This window comes from Astatotilapia calliptera, chromosome 1 (assembly GCF_900246225.1).
Source record: "Astatotilapia calliptera chromosome 1, fAstCal1.2, whole genome shotgun sequence".
In the NCBI taxonomy this organism is placed as follows: domain Eukaryota; kingdom Metazoa; phylum Chordata; class Actinopteri; order Cichliformes; family Cichlidae; genus Astatotilapia; species Astatotilapia calliptera.
Genome location: NC_039302.1, coordinates 24003912 through 24021593, shown reverse-complemented (window position 1 = coordinate 24021593; position 17682 = coordinate 24003912). Strand labels below are relative to the sequence as shown.

General features: G+C 40.1%; 1 protein-coding gene across 1 annotated transcript; it reads left to right on the top strand.

Moving 5' to 3' along the window:
- Positions 1 to 299: 299 nt before the first annotated feature.
- Positions 300 to 16740, top strand: abcb10 (ATP-binding cassette, sub-family B (MDR/TAP), member 10). The gene is made up of 14 exons (XM_026170849.1): positions 300 to 2360; positions 4057 to 4263; positions 5056 to 5258; positions 7934 to 8068; positions 8601 to 8747; positions 9361 to 9496; positions 9590 to 9685; positions 11013 to 11222; positions 11313 to 11392; positions 11532 to 11712; positions 13797 to 13840; positions 13997 to 14031; positions 14188 to 14246; positions 14347 to 16740. Exons 1-14 carry the CDS (start codon positions 1925 to 1927, stop codon positions 14538 to 14540), a joined length of 2163 nt encoding a protein of 720 aa, XP_026026634.1. The 5' UTR covers positions 300 to 1924; the 3' UTR covers positions 14541 to 16740.
- Positions 16741 to 17682: the final 942 nt, after the last annotated feature.

Here is a 17682-nt window from a genome sequence, read left to right as displayed (position 1 = left end):
TACTTAGCGAGGTACGAAGAACAGGCCCCAGGTCAGCCCCTAATCAGAAGGTCGGTGGTTCGATCCCAGGCTGCATCCTGGCTGCATGCCAAATATCCTTGGGCAAGATACTAACCCCGTGTTTGCCTACTGGTGGTGGTCAGAGGGCCCGGTGGCGCCTGTGTCCGGCAGCCTCGCCTCTGTCAGTGCGCCCCAGGGCAGCTGTGGCTACAATGTAGCTTGCTATCACCAGTGTGTGAATGTGTGTGTGAATGGGTGAATGACTGAATGTAGTGTAAAGCGCTTTGGGGTCCTATAGACTAGAAAAGCGCTATACAAATGCAGGCCATTTTACCATTTACCATTAAAAAGATGAGCATAAATCAAGGACTTGGCTGGAATAGCTCAGGGTAATTTAATCAACCCACTGCTCGTTCTAATCATGACTAATGATATATTTAATCAGGTATCAGGGGACATAGATAAATCAGTTTTCACTGACAACACAGCCACCTGGAAGAGAGGAAGGGAGCCTGCAGCAGGTTTCAAATAAATTACAGGAAATAGGCAGATACAGATGTGGGCAGCTATGTGGTGATTCCTTTTTTCTCTGGAGAAAATGAAAATGATGCAATTAACCAGAAAGCACACGAGAGAGGACTGTTTTACCCATACAAAGCAGATATGACAGCAATAATCATGTTACTATGGTGAACAATCTCACAGAAAGAAAAGTTTTGTTTTACATAATCTCAGTTCTGACAGTCAGTCAGATTTACTATACAAAGCACCCCCCACTATATTATTGCCTAGAAGAGAAGGGGAGGGAAATTAATTTGTACTGGAAAATGTGGGTACGAGAGGAAATGGACGAGGTGGAGGTGTCACTAGGTAAACTGGCATATTTCAGCAAATACTATGCTAAACTGCCTACTGCAGCAGTTTGGATTCATAGTAGAATAGTACAGGTGCTGCAGTGCCCTGCCTTCAGTCCAGACTTTTCACCAACTGAAAACATTTGGAGCATCATGAAATGAAGAATACAGCAAAAAAGGACTTTTAAGCAGGTAGCAACCTCTATCAGACAAGAATAGGACAGTATTCTGCTCCCAGAAGTCCAGCAGTGGGTCTCCTGTTACCAGATGTTTACAGATGGTTGTTAAAAGAAGAGGGGATGCTACACAGTGATAAACACGGTTCTATCCCAGATTATTGAAACCTGTTGCTGCCTTCAAAATTAAAACGAACTCTTATTTTTGACAAGATGAAACATATTCACAGAATAGTAAAATGTCTCTTTAAAAAAAAAAGTTTTATACATCTTCTATGTTCTATAAAGGGTGAATTTATGAGATGAGATTTATGAGCCACCATGTGCGAGTGATCTGGGATTGTTTGGTTATGTCTGGGAAAGTTTATATCGTCAGCCATTGAAGTCGGCGTTGAGTTGGAAGAGGTATCTTGTGTACGCGAGACAAATCAGGGTCACCGTTCCTGTTTATATCTTTTACCCTCTTCGTTAAAGTAGGTCTATCCTTTCCAGCGGACTTTCTGTTGGTCAGTATTTGGCAGCTGGTGTTTTCACTTCACCCGCCTGCCAAACGGACTTTTAGCGGCAGATGAGAGCGACAGGCGGGGTGTTGGTAGCTGTTCGGTGATAAGAGATAAAGTGGGTAAAAGGTGGCTGTCAGGAACAGATAAAATTGACAGCAACGGTCTAAAAGCGACAATGTAGCGGTTACAAGCTGTACGGGAGGACACGGTGTGTTGGCAGACCGGCTGGATGTCCAAAAATGTTTCTCCTGGTGGACTTACTGAACCAGAAACACATCGACACCCTCAAAGACTGAGTCCGGAGAAAGCAATACAAAGAGATTTATTTATATTTTTTGACGAAATCATCAAGTATCATATATTATCTGGTAAATAGCTGTGAAATAGGACGATGTGTCTTTTAATACGCGTGCCAGGCTGCACACACAAAGTGCATCTATCCAGGTTGAAGCTAATGCATTCTAGGTTGTTATGGCTGGAGCATCGTCCGACCTTCTCAGCTGCCCTCCGGAGGACGAGGCAGTCATCCGGGCTCAAATCCTCACTCCATCCGACCCTGGCATTCCCTGTGTGGGCTCCCAGGCCCTACATTACGGTCCTACCGCGCAGCCCCCTCACGGGTGTCCCTGTGCTCTGCGCACACAGCCGGACTCTCGCTCGCACACCTGTTGCCTTTGCTAGCTCTTCAGCGGCCTCTACACCCTCACCTGCCGGATCAGTGAAGACCCAGGCGGACACAGAAAGAAGCCAGGCCCCCACCACGGTCCCCCTGGAGGATGTTAAAAGGATTTTGAGACTGGCTCACCCGGAGAGAGGAAGACTGGCAGGTAAACTTTATGTGACCTTTTACCTTAAGGTGTAGCCATTAACAAAAACCATCAACAACATAACTGGATCATTAACTTTAGGTGTTTCACTGACAGAGTAAAAAGCATTTCTTATTTTTAAAGTGCTTTAACCTTAATAAAAACAAGGTGTCACTTTTATTGTAATTTTAGAAAACTGTGTCTGATACTCCCTTTTGTGGGAAATATACGTTGATTTTGCATTTTATAATTTAAATATCACTGACTCGCAAAATGTGGACTGCTGTAGGTGATTTACAATCATTAAAAAAAATGTAAATTTATTTTTAAACTTGACATGACGTGAATGTATTTTTAAACTTAAAAAAGCAGTGCTAGGGATTTAAAAGGAAAAAAGAAAGAAATAATAGTAGGCTTGAACAGTAGGAAAGACTTCAAATAAAACAGGTGCCCAAAGTAAATGTGTTACTGTGGAATCAGTTCGTTTTTGTTTGTTTTTTTAGTTATGTTGAGTGCCAAACACATTATATGCATGACAAACCCCACACTCTAGTCTGTGAGCTGTGATGCTACTCTGTGACATGTGCTGCAGAGTCCTAAAGCGTTGTAAACAATGATTTTGGTGCCCGGCTGATAGTGTCTCTATCTGCTGACACACTTTATCAGTTACCTTTAGGATATTTACAGCATTATGAAAGTTGATCCTTTCCTTCTTTTTTCCCGATGCCCGCAAAAAACGTGTTAGCCTTCTGCTCAGTTTAAATTTCAGTTTTGTTCACAAAATGGGCAGCAATGTCAGAAAATGGACAGATGTCTATTAACCAAGGCAATATAGACTTGCTGTCCTAACCATACACAGCTCATTCACACTTATGTGCATAGCTGACACCATTAGGTCCATTTTAAGCCTGGAAAACCCCTGCTTATGTTGTGTAAATAGCTGTGGATTATTATTATTATTATTATTATTATTATTATTATTATTGGTCTGAAAACCTTCAAGCTCCCCTGGAGGTTTTTGCGTGTCGGGTTAAGTTTCAGAGCTGATGGTGTTCTGGCACACTTCATTTCTTCTGTTCTCTGGATTGATGATGGCACAAATATTACAAAAATAAAATCACAAATCTATTTCTGCTTGCCAAAGCTGACCTCACACATTAAACAAGAGGTTACTTCCTGTTTCTGTAGAAGTTTATTTGTAGTTTTATAAGGTTTTCGTAAGTCCTCCTGTTTCCCAACCCTCATGTCATGTGCATGCAAGCGTAACAATCAGTTGAAGTAAAACAGTGTCTACACTTTTACCATGTTTTTTGTAATCAGTGACAACCGGTCACCTCACTGTACTTTACAAAGTGGTCATTGTATTTTCTTTTAGGTTAGGGTTGCATTTCTTTAGGGTTCACAGTTCTTTAGTATCTCTGGCTTACATTAACCTCATCTGATCTCATGTCGAGACTGCAGCTGTACATGTTGAAGTCAAATGGTATTCATTGCCTACTATAAACCTTTCTTGCTCCTCTTTGCTCTGTTTAAAATATCTGTGACATTAGAAAAACCTCCCATAGTAGTTGTGTTGGTATAACTCTTTCAAAGAAGAAGATAAGACTTTGTTTAATAATTTCTAGCCCTGGGTTTTTATTTTTCACACATATTTAAAGTGTCACATTTTTGCTTTGGTTCTGATTTTTCTCTCTTTTTGTTGTTTTATCCACCACAGCTGCTATAGGCTTCCTGACTGTCTCCAGTGCAGTAACGATGTCAGCTCCCTTCTTCCTGGGCAGAGTGATTGACACCATTTACGCCAGTGCATCAGACGCCGAGACGATGACGGCCTCGTTGACGTCGCTGTGTATCATGCTGGCGGGGGTGTTTCTGTGTGGTGGAGCGTGTAATGCCGCCAGAGTCTACCTCATGCAGTCCTCAGGTGAGATTTACTCACCTGACGTAAACGAAGGCACTTAATTGGGTAACTATTAAAAAATTAAAAACACTGGACAGCTGAGACTACAGTTAAATTTGAGCTCTCTCCTCATGGTCTGTGCTTTAATCTTCATAGTTCAGGGAAATAATCCAAACAACCATTTAAGGAATTATTTATTTAAGAGATTGTTTGCAAAGAGTTGGATCTAAAGGTCAGTCTTACAGTGTGACCTGAAGGCTTTGATGTGATTGTGTTACCACAGAGAGCCTCGTGTCTTGCCCTGTTTATTTATTCAAAAACATAAATGTCACAACTACAAAGAGGTGGTTTTATGGAAAACTTAGAAGCTGTAGTAACTTTTGCCAGCCATTATCCCAGCACAGAGACTTCCTGGAGTCTCTGCTTCTTTTTCTTTCTCAGCCAAGAGTAACATTAGAGTGTTGGGGGGTGGGATGAAGAGCAAGACGTCCCAACCTCCTGTCTGGCTGAGGCTGTGTGACTTCTTTTCATACTTGGAAATCTAAATTGGCTGTAGATGTGAGCATGTGTGTTACAGGATTTACCCAACCTCTCAATGGATGGATGGACATGAATGAGGGAATCTCCCAAAATGTTATTCTATCTCTTTAGTTAATTAATAACACCTGTAAACATTGAATTTACAATTGGCCAAATACTTACCCGAACATAATCAAGTGTGAACCAGACGTTTTTCTGGCATGGCCAAGTGCATGTAATTTTGCACAGCAGCAGTTGCTTTCTCCCTCTCTGATCACGTTTCCCATCTCTCTGCAGGGCAACAGATTGTTCGTAATCTCCGTGCCTCCGTCTTCTCCTCCATTCTCAGACAGGAAGTGGCATTCTTTGACAAGAATAGGACTGGCGAGCTTATAAACCGTCTCTCTGCTGACACGGCCGTGGTGGGCCGCTCAATCACAGACAACTTGTCAGATGGGCTGAGAGCCGTTGCCCAGGCAGCTGCTGGTGTCAGCATGATGGTGAGTACATCCCCTCCGAGTGTGTTGCTCTTGTCCCTCAGGTCATATCTGAACCCTCTATTATTGTTTTTTGTTTGTTTGTTTGTTTGAATTCTTTATTTGCAGTTGATATTCATAAATGCAAATTCGGAGCCAGTACGATCTCATATCTTCTGTTGGCTTTTACAGAAATATGAAAGTCTCATGTAATCTATTCTGGGAGGGATGGAGTGCACACACAAAGTTATGAAGAATTTTCAGAGCGACTTCGAATTGATGATATAATATATCTATCTACTCATGAATTGTGGGTGCTTTAGGCAGCAACTAATGTCTTTAGTGAGTGCTTTTTTTTTTTTTTTTTTTTTTTTTGCAGGCAGAATATCAAATATGTATTCATTAGAGTGTATCAGAGGAGAGCTGCAAAGGTAGATGAGTGTTAAGTATGTGTTTCAGCCCTTTGTGAGAAGTGAATTAGTGAATGTCTGCGTCATAGGGCCTCATCAGCTGACATTCCCAGAATATATGCCAGTGATTGGTTTCCTGGAACCCACACAGCCACGTTTAGAATCTCCTCCTTCAAAATGTGCTTTCAGTTGTGGTGGGATAAACAAACAAATTAAATATGCCAATTCAAGTTCTTTCACTATCCGAGAATATGTATATTTCCACTGAAATTTAATACATTCAACTAGTTCTCATTGGATATTAAGAAATTGCTCCTTTTTTCCCTGCATTTCTCTTTAATGATTCCATGGTGTGAATATATTTATTTAATTATTTGGTCAAATGCTTTTTTTTTTTATTTTTATAAATTTTAGAGATGTTGCCCTTAGTTGAATCACTTTGGTAAGCATCAAGGAATATTTTCAATATTGGGTCATTAAGATCTAGTCTGTGTCTAATGGTGTGTTCAAATATCTGAAAAAGTCCTGTTTTTCACAGTGACAGACCTTCCTCAAACTTGATCCATTTCATTAGGCTTAACCTCAGCATGTATTTGTAAATTATCCTCTAGTTTATCTTCTCTTCTTAAAATATCCCAGACTTTCAGCTGAACCTTGATCCATGGATCTGTACATTATTTATAAGTCAGGTTTTATATGCCACTAGTGCACGCACCAAATCCAGTGGTATATAAAAAAAATAATACGTAAAACAGTTGGGCTTACACCAAAGGAAAATCACAATGTGATGTTTTAAAAATAGGTTTTAAGTTGCTCAGTCATAAATATTTTTTGTCATAAAGTGTCAAAAAACAACAGAAAAATGCTAAAGTGTATTTTATATAATATAAAAAATACTGTACGTCTACATGAAGACCAGCTGGGAACCTGGAAAAACCCTGTGAATGAGGGAGGAAGCATAAAAAATTGCTGATTAAATAACTGTGTAATGATTACTATGGACATAAATATTATAAAGTCAATGTCCTGGAGCCACAAAGATAATTATCCTCCTCAGAATGAGCCTTTTGAAAAGGCACACACACAGCGGTGAAGTATTTTGCTCTTATCCGTGTGACTTCTGGAAGCAAAGAATTGTTGGAAATGTCATCTTCAAGCTGAAATGTCACGTAGTTCCTGTTTAAAAAAACCTTCCTTGTATATCTCTCACGCTCTCTCTTACATTAAAGCTCTGTTTTAGTCATTGAGCAGCACTGGAGCAGAGCATGTCTGCTTTTGAAGTGTCTTATTATTATTTTTTCTGTGTCTGATCTGCAGCTTCTCATTCTCTGCTGCGTGCTTGTGGTCACAATGCTATTGTTAGACTATAAAACTGTTGTACAGCAGGTTTACCAAAATAATTATTAGCATGAGGAAATGAGTGTGAGGAGCTGCCACGTCTCTGACAAACAATGCTCATTACTAAAGTCACAAAATGTGTATATGTGAATATAAATCATGTAGAGTTTTGACAGAGAGGTTGCTAAATTGTTGCTTGCTTACTGGCCTTTTAATAAACTGGTTTATCAATAGTTCATTCTACCCATTTTCATACTTTATAAGATTTTCTTCATGGTTTAACCTCTCCCCCTTTACAAGGTGTTTTTACTTCTTGTAAGGAAGTAAATGTATTTCCACTTTTTGTAAATGGTCAAGGAAATGAATGGAAGTAATTACCGTAATCAGCTGTTAAACTGGGTGGATCAGAGTATCACAGATCACAATAGCTCCATTAGCTGTCTAAGTCTTGTGATGTGTCACTGTGACCTCACTGATTTAAATGCTTTCACGCTTAACAACAAAAATGCACCCAGATTTCCGCACAGTGGCTTCTACAGTGGATTCAATCAGATCAGAGCGAAACCGGCAACTTTTTAAAATTTTAACACAAGTTTAACTTTTACTATTTGAAGAAGAAAAGATTTTCTTCCTTGTCAAGTGAGCTATAACTGAGGTTTTAATGTTGCTGATTAACTCGATTAAACTTTTCAGTAGTAATACTGAAACAACGCCAAAATAAAATAACACTCTGTCTTCTTGTGGTTGGTGTAGATTGTGTATTGGCCCTTGATGTTTGGTGTGGAGTATTATCGTGACTTAGGATGGTAAATGAGTAAATATATTTTCTTTCATGTTTTGCATCTTTATCAAACTCTTAAAGGTCATCAGCTGTGTTGTTACTGTGAAACCATTTTCTATAAACTTCCTTCACCAGAACTCCTGTTTTCGCTTCTTTCTCTCTTCTTCTAGTTCTACGTCTCGCCCAGTCTTGCGAGCTTTGTGTTGCTGATTGTTCCTCCTATGGCCGGTCTTGCTGTCATCTATGGCAGATACCTTCGCTCAATCTCCAAGCGCACACAGGACGCACTCGCACAAGCCACACAGGTACGCAAACAGACCGACACCGCATCTGGGTTAAACAGCTTGAATTTATATTACTAGGATTATTGTTATGATCCAGTGTTTTGGTTTTTAAGGGTAGTTACCCAGTGTTTTTGGCCTTTTCAAAAAAGATCCCATGTAAGTCCTACAAATAAAGTTTTCAATTCTTCACAAATTAAATATTATTAAATATAACAATAATTTGATAGGTTAAATAATAAAAAGATACAATAAAAGTAAAAAATAAGTTGAAAATGTATAATAAAGATAAACTACAATATAGAGCCATGTAAATATATGACTATAGTGCATAGCTTAAATAGTTTACTAAGTGTGGTGAATGTAATTCAAAGTGGCTTTGAAGGCAGTCAGTATAACAGAGTGTTGTGCAGTAGATCCTTAGTTTTGTGTACATGTCATATAAGTGCTTTACTTCCTTAGGTAACTTAATTAAATAGGCAGACAGAGTAAATTTTCTTGTTGATAATTTGATTTTCAATCAGTGAAGTCCTAATAAAATCACGTTCGTGTGTAGTTGGCAGAGGAGCGAATCAGCAACATGCGGACAGTCAGAGCTTTCGGTAAGGAGCTGTCAGAAGTCGACAAATACACACAGAAGACTGACCACGTCCTCGGCCTGGCTAAGAAGGAGGCTGTGATGCGGGCTGGTTTCTTTGGAGTGGTGAGTACGTTTGTGTCCTTTCAGTGATGCAAATCAAATACGTTAGCAAATGAGGTGTTGCACTCAAGCTTCTGCTTTTTGCCCCATAGTTTGAGCTTGTCACAATCAAGGAGGTGTTGCACCATAATTGCCGTTTGATTCAGTTCTCCATGCAACGACGGAGAATATTTAAACCAGCCTGTGTGCATTAAAAGTTAAATAAAGCGCAACGCAGCATGTCCAGCGTTATAGCTTTTAAACAGTTACGTAGTCTATAAAACCTGCACGTCTTCTCTTTTCATAGCTTGGATTACTCTCCTTCTTTTATGAACGTGATCATATATAAAGCATTTAATCAACACCATGTGATGCACTGTCAACAATAAACATGCACTGTGTGTTACCTTTTATTGCAGGGCTGATGAGTTTGTTTGTTGTGAGGCACCAGATAAATGTGCAATATTTGTAACAGGCATTAAGACAGAGACTGGTGAGAAAACTCAACATTTAGCTCGTTGTGCTGGTTCCCTAATAGATGATTATCAGTGTAATTGAGGAGCAGTGGTCCCAAATGTTATGTTAATTAGATAACATGTGATCGGTGTGTGTGTGCGTGCGTGCGTGTGTATTTCAGACTGGTCTGAGTGGTAACATGATGATCCTGTCGGTGCTCTACAAAGGAGGCCTTCTGATGGCCAGTCAGCACATGACTGTGGGAGAGCTCTCATCCTTCCTCATGTACACCTTTTGGGTGGGCATCAGTATCGCAGGTAAGATATACATATTCATACATACATACCAGTGTATGTAGCATGTGGATGTGCAGTTGCTGACAGCACGCTGGTTTTATGTTTTACTTGCAGGTCTGAGTTCGTTCTACTCTGAGCTGATGAAGGGTTTTGGAGCCGGGGCCAGGCTCTGGGAGCTGCTGGACAGAAAGCCTGAGTTTCCTCTAAATGGTCAGTACACACAACATTTTATTATTCTGATTTATACCTGCGCGTGTTATGTTGTACTACTACTCACTCAAAGTGTATTTGTATAATGCCTGAGCACATTTTACCTCTAAAGTCAAGTTCAAGTGAGTCTTGGACCAGGTCCATTATACCAGAGATGCCACATACAGACCATTGAAACTCTCCTTTCTGTCAGTGTAAAGAAGTGCAATTTAACAGTGCCTCTCAGTTTTCCTACATTATAAAGTCAGAGTCAGCACGACTCTTTGTGCTTAAAGTTTTAAGAAATAAATACAAATAAAAGAAAAGGCTCTGGTAGTTCATAGCCCAGACTGTGCTGTAATTATAAATCATAAAGAAAATATCTTTTTTTTTTTTTTTTTTTTTTTTTTATCCTCATTGTGGACCCAATGTCGATAGTGGAAAAACAGGAACTTAATTGTTTATATTGTTTATCTATTGCTTAATTACATTGGTTCCCTATGAGTGGCCATGGGGAGGTCTTACCGTGTGTGCGTGGAAAGAGAGGAGTTGAGATGGTTAACGAAGTGCAGGCCAGCAGGAGAGCGGGGAGGAGGGACGATCAATTTAATGGGTCTCTGGTTTGTTTGGGGAGCTGAGCAATAACTGCTCTGAAACCTGAGTACGTGATCTTAGCCTGGCCACAGAACTCTCGAGTGGTTTTGTTTGTGGCGGCAACTTAATCTAACATCGAACTGATCCGACTACCAGGTCTGCTCCTCAAGTTTGAGCTAAACGGCTCCTGTTGTCAGGTGTGCTTTAAAATCTGGGGCAAACTGGAGCAAACAAATTGTAGCAACCTGCCTAGTTGTGCTAATGTTTCTCTCACTGTTGTCTGAACTGAAAACACAGGCCCCTAATTTATTTACAGGCCACAACTGAGCTTCAAGTACAGTAAAACTTCTCAGATGGAGAAGCGTCAGAAATGCAAATCCTGACACGTTTAGCATTTTGCTTTCATTTTTCCTTAATGAAATAAATAACCTAAAGCAAGTTTTCAGACTCTTTTCAAACCAGAACAAACTGTAGGTCAGAAACACAAAAAGTGGTACAGATGCTTTTATAAGCAAAGTATGACGTTGTTGCATAGAAGTGCGTTTACGCTGTATATTAATTTTCAGAGGTTTTATTGATAGTTTCAAGTTGCTACTATAAAACACAAGTTGATTTAACATTTCGAACATCTCTCCTAGAAACATTCATCTCACATTTACGTGTTTAAATGTACGATTTCTGTTTAAAATCAATCTCGAGTCGAGTTTTAAGCTTTGTCTGGTTTAATACAATAAAATCCTCTGCTCCTCCACAGAAGGTAAAATCCTCCCAGCGGACCAGCTGAAAGGCCAGCTCAAGTTCTGTGATGTCTCTTTTGCCTACCCGACACGTAAAGAAGCCCCCATTTTCCAGAATCTGAATCTCTTGGTCCCGGCCGGTAGCATCATGGCTGTGGTGGGGGCGAGTGGATCTGGGAAATCATCCATGGTTTCACTTCTTCTCAGGCTGTACGACCCCGATGCTGGTGAGAACGAGCTCGTTCTGTCCTCTCCGCCGTGACTGTAACACTTGAAGCTACTGATAAAATGGATTTGACATGAATGTTTTTGTTCAGGTGTGATCACCATCGACGGTCATGACATCAGGGATTTAAATCCTTACTGGCTCAGAAGTCACATTGGAACTGTTAGCCAGGTAATACTTTAATGGTTAACTTGTTTTATACAGCAGATATAACGCACACCACACAAGTTAAATACGGCAAAAGCAATGCATAATGTATTACAATACATGACCTCTCACCCCTGCTGCACTTTTCGCCTCCCTCTTACAGGAGCCGGTGCTCTTTTCCTGCTCTATCAGAGAGAATATCGCTTATGGAGCGACGGATCCAGATGCTGTAACCACAGAGGACGTCTACAGAGCAGCCAAAGTAGCCAACGCCTATGACTTCATCCAGACGTTTCCTAAAGGCTTTGACACTGTGGTGGGGGAGAAAGGAGTGCTGCTGTCAGGTGAGGAACCAAATCAACTATTTATGAGCCGACACTACAGAAAGTTTTATTTGTGAGACTTGAATGGGAACTATTTTTTCATCTGTCCAATTCCTTAGACATTTATTTGTGCTTTCACTGTAGTGCCTTAGACTGCTCTAAATGCTCCCAGTATAAGATAAATTTAAAAAATATATATTTAGTGCCATGAATTAAATATTTAAGAGTAAAAATATGGAGCTGAACATGAACACAATAGACCTCATTTAATTTGTTTTAATTACTGAGGAAGCATGTTCAAAATTCTCATCATGAATGGATGGATTTAAACTCCAAAATCATTTTATGTTTTAATATTTGATACTACCTGTTCAGAAGCTCTATCTTTAGACTTTATGGATACATGAGTATGGATACATGCTCCTCTAAGATCCATAAAATGACATGTGGTGTGCCTCAAGGGTCGGTTCTAGGCCCTGTACTTTTTAATTTGTATATGCTCCCTCTCGGCGGTGTCATCAGGAGGCATGGAGTGAACTTCCACAGTTACGCTGATGACACGCAGCTGTACATCTCCGTGTCTCCTGATGACACCAGACAAATGGATGCCCTTTTTAACTGTATCTTGGATATAAGATCTTGGATGGCAGAAAACTTTTTACAACTTAACCAGGACAAAACTGAAGTTTTAATTGTCGGTCCTGAGGCTCAGAGAGAGAAACTCTTGCCTAAATTAGAGGCATTTTCACTATGTCCTTCGCTACAAGTGAAAAACCTGGGTGTTATTTTTGACTCTGAGCTTGGTTTTATCCCACATATTAAACATGTAACTAAAATTGGATTTTATCATCTAAAAAATATAGCCAGAGTCCGCCCTATTCTCTCTCGGGCCAACACGGAGATGCTGATGCATGCTTTTATTACCAGTCGCATTGATTACTGTAATGCCCTGCTCTCTGGTCTTCCTAAGAAGAATATTTCAACTTTACAACTCTTGCAAAACTCGGCAGCTCGTGTGCTGACGAAGACCAGAGGGCGGGCCCACATTACACCGGTTTTAGAATCGCTGCACTGGCTCCCCGTGTGTTTCAGGATCGATTTTAAAGTTCTTTTATTGGTTTTTAAATGTCTTAATGGTCTTGGGCCTTCTTATCTCTAAGATCTGCTTTTACGATACGAACCCTCACGGACCCTGAGGTCCTCTGATACTGGCCTTTTGATTGTCCCTAAAGTCAGGACACATACTCACGGAGAGGCAGCGTTTCAGTGGTATGGTCCTCGTCTGTGGAACAGCCTGCCGGAGGAGCTCAGGGCCGCAGAGAACGTACATGTTTTTAAGAACAGGCTCAAGACCCACCTTTTTAATTTAGCTTTTACTTAGCGTTTATTTTTTTTATGCTTATTTATTCTATCCTGTTATTCTATTATTAATTTAGGATTTACCTAATATTTGTTTGATTTTATTCTTATTCGTTTTTTAATCTTCTTATTCTATTTATATTTATATTGTATCCTGTTCTTATTTATTTTATCATTTTACCCTATATATATTGTATTGCGTCATATCTCCAGTGTTTCCTCGGAGGGCGCTCTCTGCACCGGGGCTGTTATTGACCGTGGCTGCTGGGTCTCTGGGGTCCTCTCAGCCTGGTTGGGGGGCTTCTTTGCCTCCCTCCTGCTGTGTGCCCAGCCTGGAGGCTGCGGTCTGTGACCGGCTCCCGGTGCAGACGGCTCCCTGTTATAGTGTTTCCTCACTTGGCTCATGCGAGCCCAGCCCAATTTTTACTCTTTAAGTGTGCGCGTGTGTGTATGTGTGTGTGGGTGGGGGGATATATGTGTATTGAGAGTGTGGGGAGTGAGTTGGAGGGTGGGGTGGGCTGCTTTTAACTATGTAAAGCACTTTGTGCTACATTTTCTCTGTATGAAAAGTGCTTTATAAATAAAGATTGATTGATTGATTTAAACTCCTTAAATGGGCGCAGGTTTCTTTTTTGAAAGCTCGCGCTATCAGAGCATCATTTCATTATTTCTTTCTGGGGTTTTTAGCTGCTGTTGACTAACTTGACTCTGACTGTGCACATAATTACCTTGTGTCTGTTTGTCAGGTGGTCAGAAGCAGAGGATAGCCATAGCCAGAGCTCTACTCAAGGTAAATAGACCGTAATTGTTTTACGCATCTAGAATCATTGCATTCACCGAAGAACTTGAGTAGATTTATTTTGACTAGAATCTTCTACTCTTTTTCCAGATTTCCTTTTTGTGTGAAATGGTGTCTTTTAATCATATTTGTGGTTTCTTTCCACAGAATCCAAAGATCCTGCTTTTAGATGAGGCTACCAGGTGAGAGACGGGGAATGAATTATAACTTATCATACTTTGTTGATTTGTTTGTCATTGTTTGCTCATCTGAACATGAATACGGATTGTAAGTAACCTGTGATAGAAACTTAGTTTAAAGGTGGATATTAATTTATTTTAATCTTCATTTTTCTGTAGTGCGCTGGATGCTGAGAATGAGTTTCTTGTCCAGGAGGCTTTGGAGCGTCTGATGGAAGGTACACTTTACCCGCTTTGCTTTCCCTGCCTTTCCTGTTGCGTCACACATACGTAACCACACTTATATTTTATTTCGTGCTGTTGTCGTCCTTTTAACAGGGAGGACAGTCGTGATCATCGCTCACCGTCTCTCTACGATTAAGAACGCGGACGCTGTTGCTGTGCTGGACCAGCGGCGCATAGCTGAGTGTGGCCAGCCTACTGAGCTGCTAGGAAACAGGCAAGGACTATTCAGGAAGCTGATGGAGAAACAGGCGTTTCTACAGGAAGAGCAGCAGCGAGCACTTATCTGATAGGACAGGGAGCACGGATGCGTGAATGATAGAGAAATCAGGAGGTGAGGTCACTGTCTGTGATAACCTTTGAACTCCAGTTGAAGGGAAGCCACTGGAAAAAATCAAATTTTATTTAAGGCTGAAGCTTTTCTTTCTGTCTCGTTGCTGAAAAGACTGCCGTACATAGCATCACATGTGGATCACTCAGTACTTTTTGAAAATATCTCATCTTATGCTGAAGAAGGTGAGATTAAGAGAAAGGACTTATAACTACAGTTTTAGGGGAAAAGCTCAAATCCTGTTTTCTATCATTCAGACGTTCAGGAGGAATTTTGAAGAATTTAAATGTGACACTGTGTCTGCATCTGGATTTCTTTTTTTTCTTTTTTTTTTTGGTCAAGTTACCAAAACAGTCCAGATTGATTTTTACAACTCTGCTAAATGTATATTTGTTTTTGTCTCTCTACAGCTGATTTTTTTTTTTCTATAAAGACTTGAAGCCTTTTACTGTCATATTAGAGTCTAAAGAACTAATGAAACAAATGAGCAGCTATATATATATATATATATATATTTATATATATGTATGTGGTGTTTACACCCTTGTAAAACAGGACTGAACACTATTTTAATACATTTTGATTAATGTAAGCACATTTGTCAGTTTTAGTCTAAACCAGTTACACTCGTGTAGCTGTTTGTGTTCAGGATTTAACTGACAGCCTTGAAACTGTTGAACTCTACTGTCTTTGTTTGTCAAATGTAATACAAATGAGTTCAGATGCAGGGTAAAGCTGACTGAGGCTGCTGAGCAGACACTTTTATGTTTGGAGATCTGCTGCTCTCAAGGAGGAAGGACACTGGAGTCAAGTCAATAGCGTCTGTGCAGGTCTGCGTATCATCAAAACGTCTATTTCACTGTCAGAAATCCACATTTTCATCATCTTATATTGTTTTCAGAAAGCTATGCAGCGCAGATGAGAGTTTAACCTTTTAATTTGGAAAAGCCGAAAACGGCATTGCACCTTTAGACATGTGAGTGTACATGTGAGCACAGATGACGCTGCTTAAAACTGCCTATGTGGCACAATCGTCTCCTCTGTGCACAGCCGGGTGTTTACTGGATGTGCACTTGGCTGGCTTTAAGTTCTCTATAGACATGTAACCATCTACATGTAGCTACAGTGCTGAAGCTTATAAGACACAGACTCAGAAGCGATGACACTCCTGCATAAATATTAGGTTCATAAATGCCCTCTTCACGTCTCACTGAGATTCTGTTTGAGAGGATATTCCTTCATTTTTAACCCAGACATGTAAATGTCCTGAGGCCAAATTCCCTGCTTCTCTATCAGAAACGGCTCCTTTTGATTTGTCGCTGTAGAGCCCAGTTAACCTTTGTAACGAGTAGCTGGGAACATTACTGATGACAAGTCTGCATTAGTTACTAAACTCCTTTTATATTTCAGTGAGTGAGAAAAAACAAGCAACATGAAGGACTCGTATAATTTATCACGTATCATTAATATAGATGTTATAGTGCTGTCTTACACATATTTGCTGTTTGTTACTTTTGGACACTCTGGTCCATTTTGAACTAATTAATCGTTGGAAACTGTCTATGACAACTGGCTAAAATATCAATTTAGCTCACAGTTTGTAGGCAGTGATGTGAGGTGGCTCATAAGTGACACTAATGCAGATGTAGTTTTAGGGGAAATTAATCCGGCATTGATCTGCAGTGACTTATCACTTTTAGAGTTATTTATTTATTCATTGCAGCGTGTAGCCTGTGTTTCAGGTGGATTTTATCTGTGTGTTCTTTATGTTAAGTATATTGAACACAAGGTGGTTTATTGTGGACCCGTTTCTTCTTTATCATTTTTTTTTTTCACTTTAGAAGGAAAAACAATTTTACTCAAATCACATTAGAGTTTCACATCATTGCGACATGTTAGTCCACATTTTAGAGCTAAGTTTACTTGAAAAGTTGCCTTGAATGTCTTTTTGCTAAACTGGAGAAGCTGGAGAGTAAATTCACTCCACACTAAAGTAAATGCTGAACGTCCAGCTGACAGCAGGTCAATGTGCTCACACAACTCACAGCTGCAAGTTTCTTTTTCTTTTTCTAACTTGTAAATAGTGACATATAAATATGACACGGTGGGTTTATTATGATACTTCTGTGTAAAGATAAATAAAGTAAAATACTAATAAATTGCTGTGTGTGTGTGTGTGAGTTTTATGTGAATTTTTTGTAAGTGGTTTGTTATCATACACAGCTACTAGTCCCCATAGAATCAAATTACACCAAAGGTCACCCCAGGGTGCTTAATATTGTAAAGTAAAAAAAACATAGAAAACCCTAACAATCAGATGAACCCCTATGAGCAAGTACTTGGTAACAGTAGGAAGGAAAAACGTCCTCGTAACAGAAAGAAACCTCCTGTAGAACCAGGCTTGGGGAGGGGCGGCCGTCTGCCACGACAGGTTTGGGGATCTGGGGAGGGAGATGGGACAAAAAGACACTGTGAAGAGAACCAGAGCTTAGTAACCAATGATTAACAGGCCTTTTATGTTGCGGGTCAAACTGGCCTGTTTTAAAGTTAAAAAAAAATTTTCCCTTCGATTTTTTAAAGTATTTTTTAACCCCTGCATGTTTATATCACATAGATAGTGTTTGGGTCAGTTCGACCTGGCATTCAAAGTGGTTGTTAAAGGGGTCAAAATCTATTTGTTTTATGTGCAGCTGTGAGACACATTTCACCACACGCACAACACTCCCTACATGAGGTTCTATTGACCTCGTGTAAACCGCGTGAATGCAGGTGGCGTTATGACTTCTTCTCCACCCACATTGAGGGGACACTCGCCAGCAAGAGAGCAAAACGTGTAAAGAATCTCTGCAGTGGAGTCCTGACAACATTCCACAGCTACATATGAGACATTCTCCTGTCAGAGTTTTTCCGAATGAGCAGCAGAATAAAGGGTCATAGCCCTGAAAGCTCTAAAATTCAACTTTGATCATAGAGGAGGAGGATCTGTCTGCAGATGAAGACCATCGTGAAGTTAATTCTGAATGTGAACCAAATAAAGAAACTGATTTATATTTCTCCAATCATGACAATAACATCAAAATGGTGAAATAGTCATCTTCATC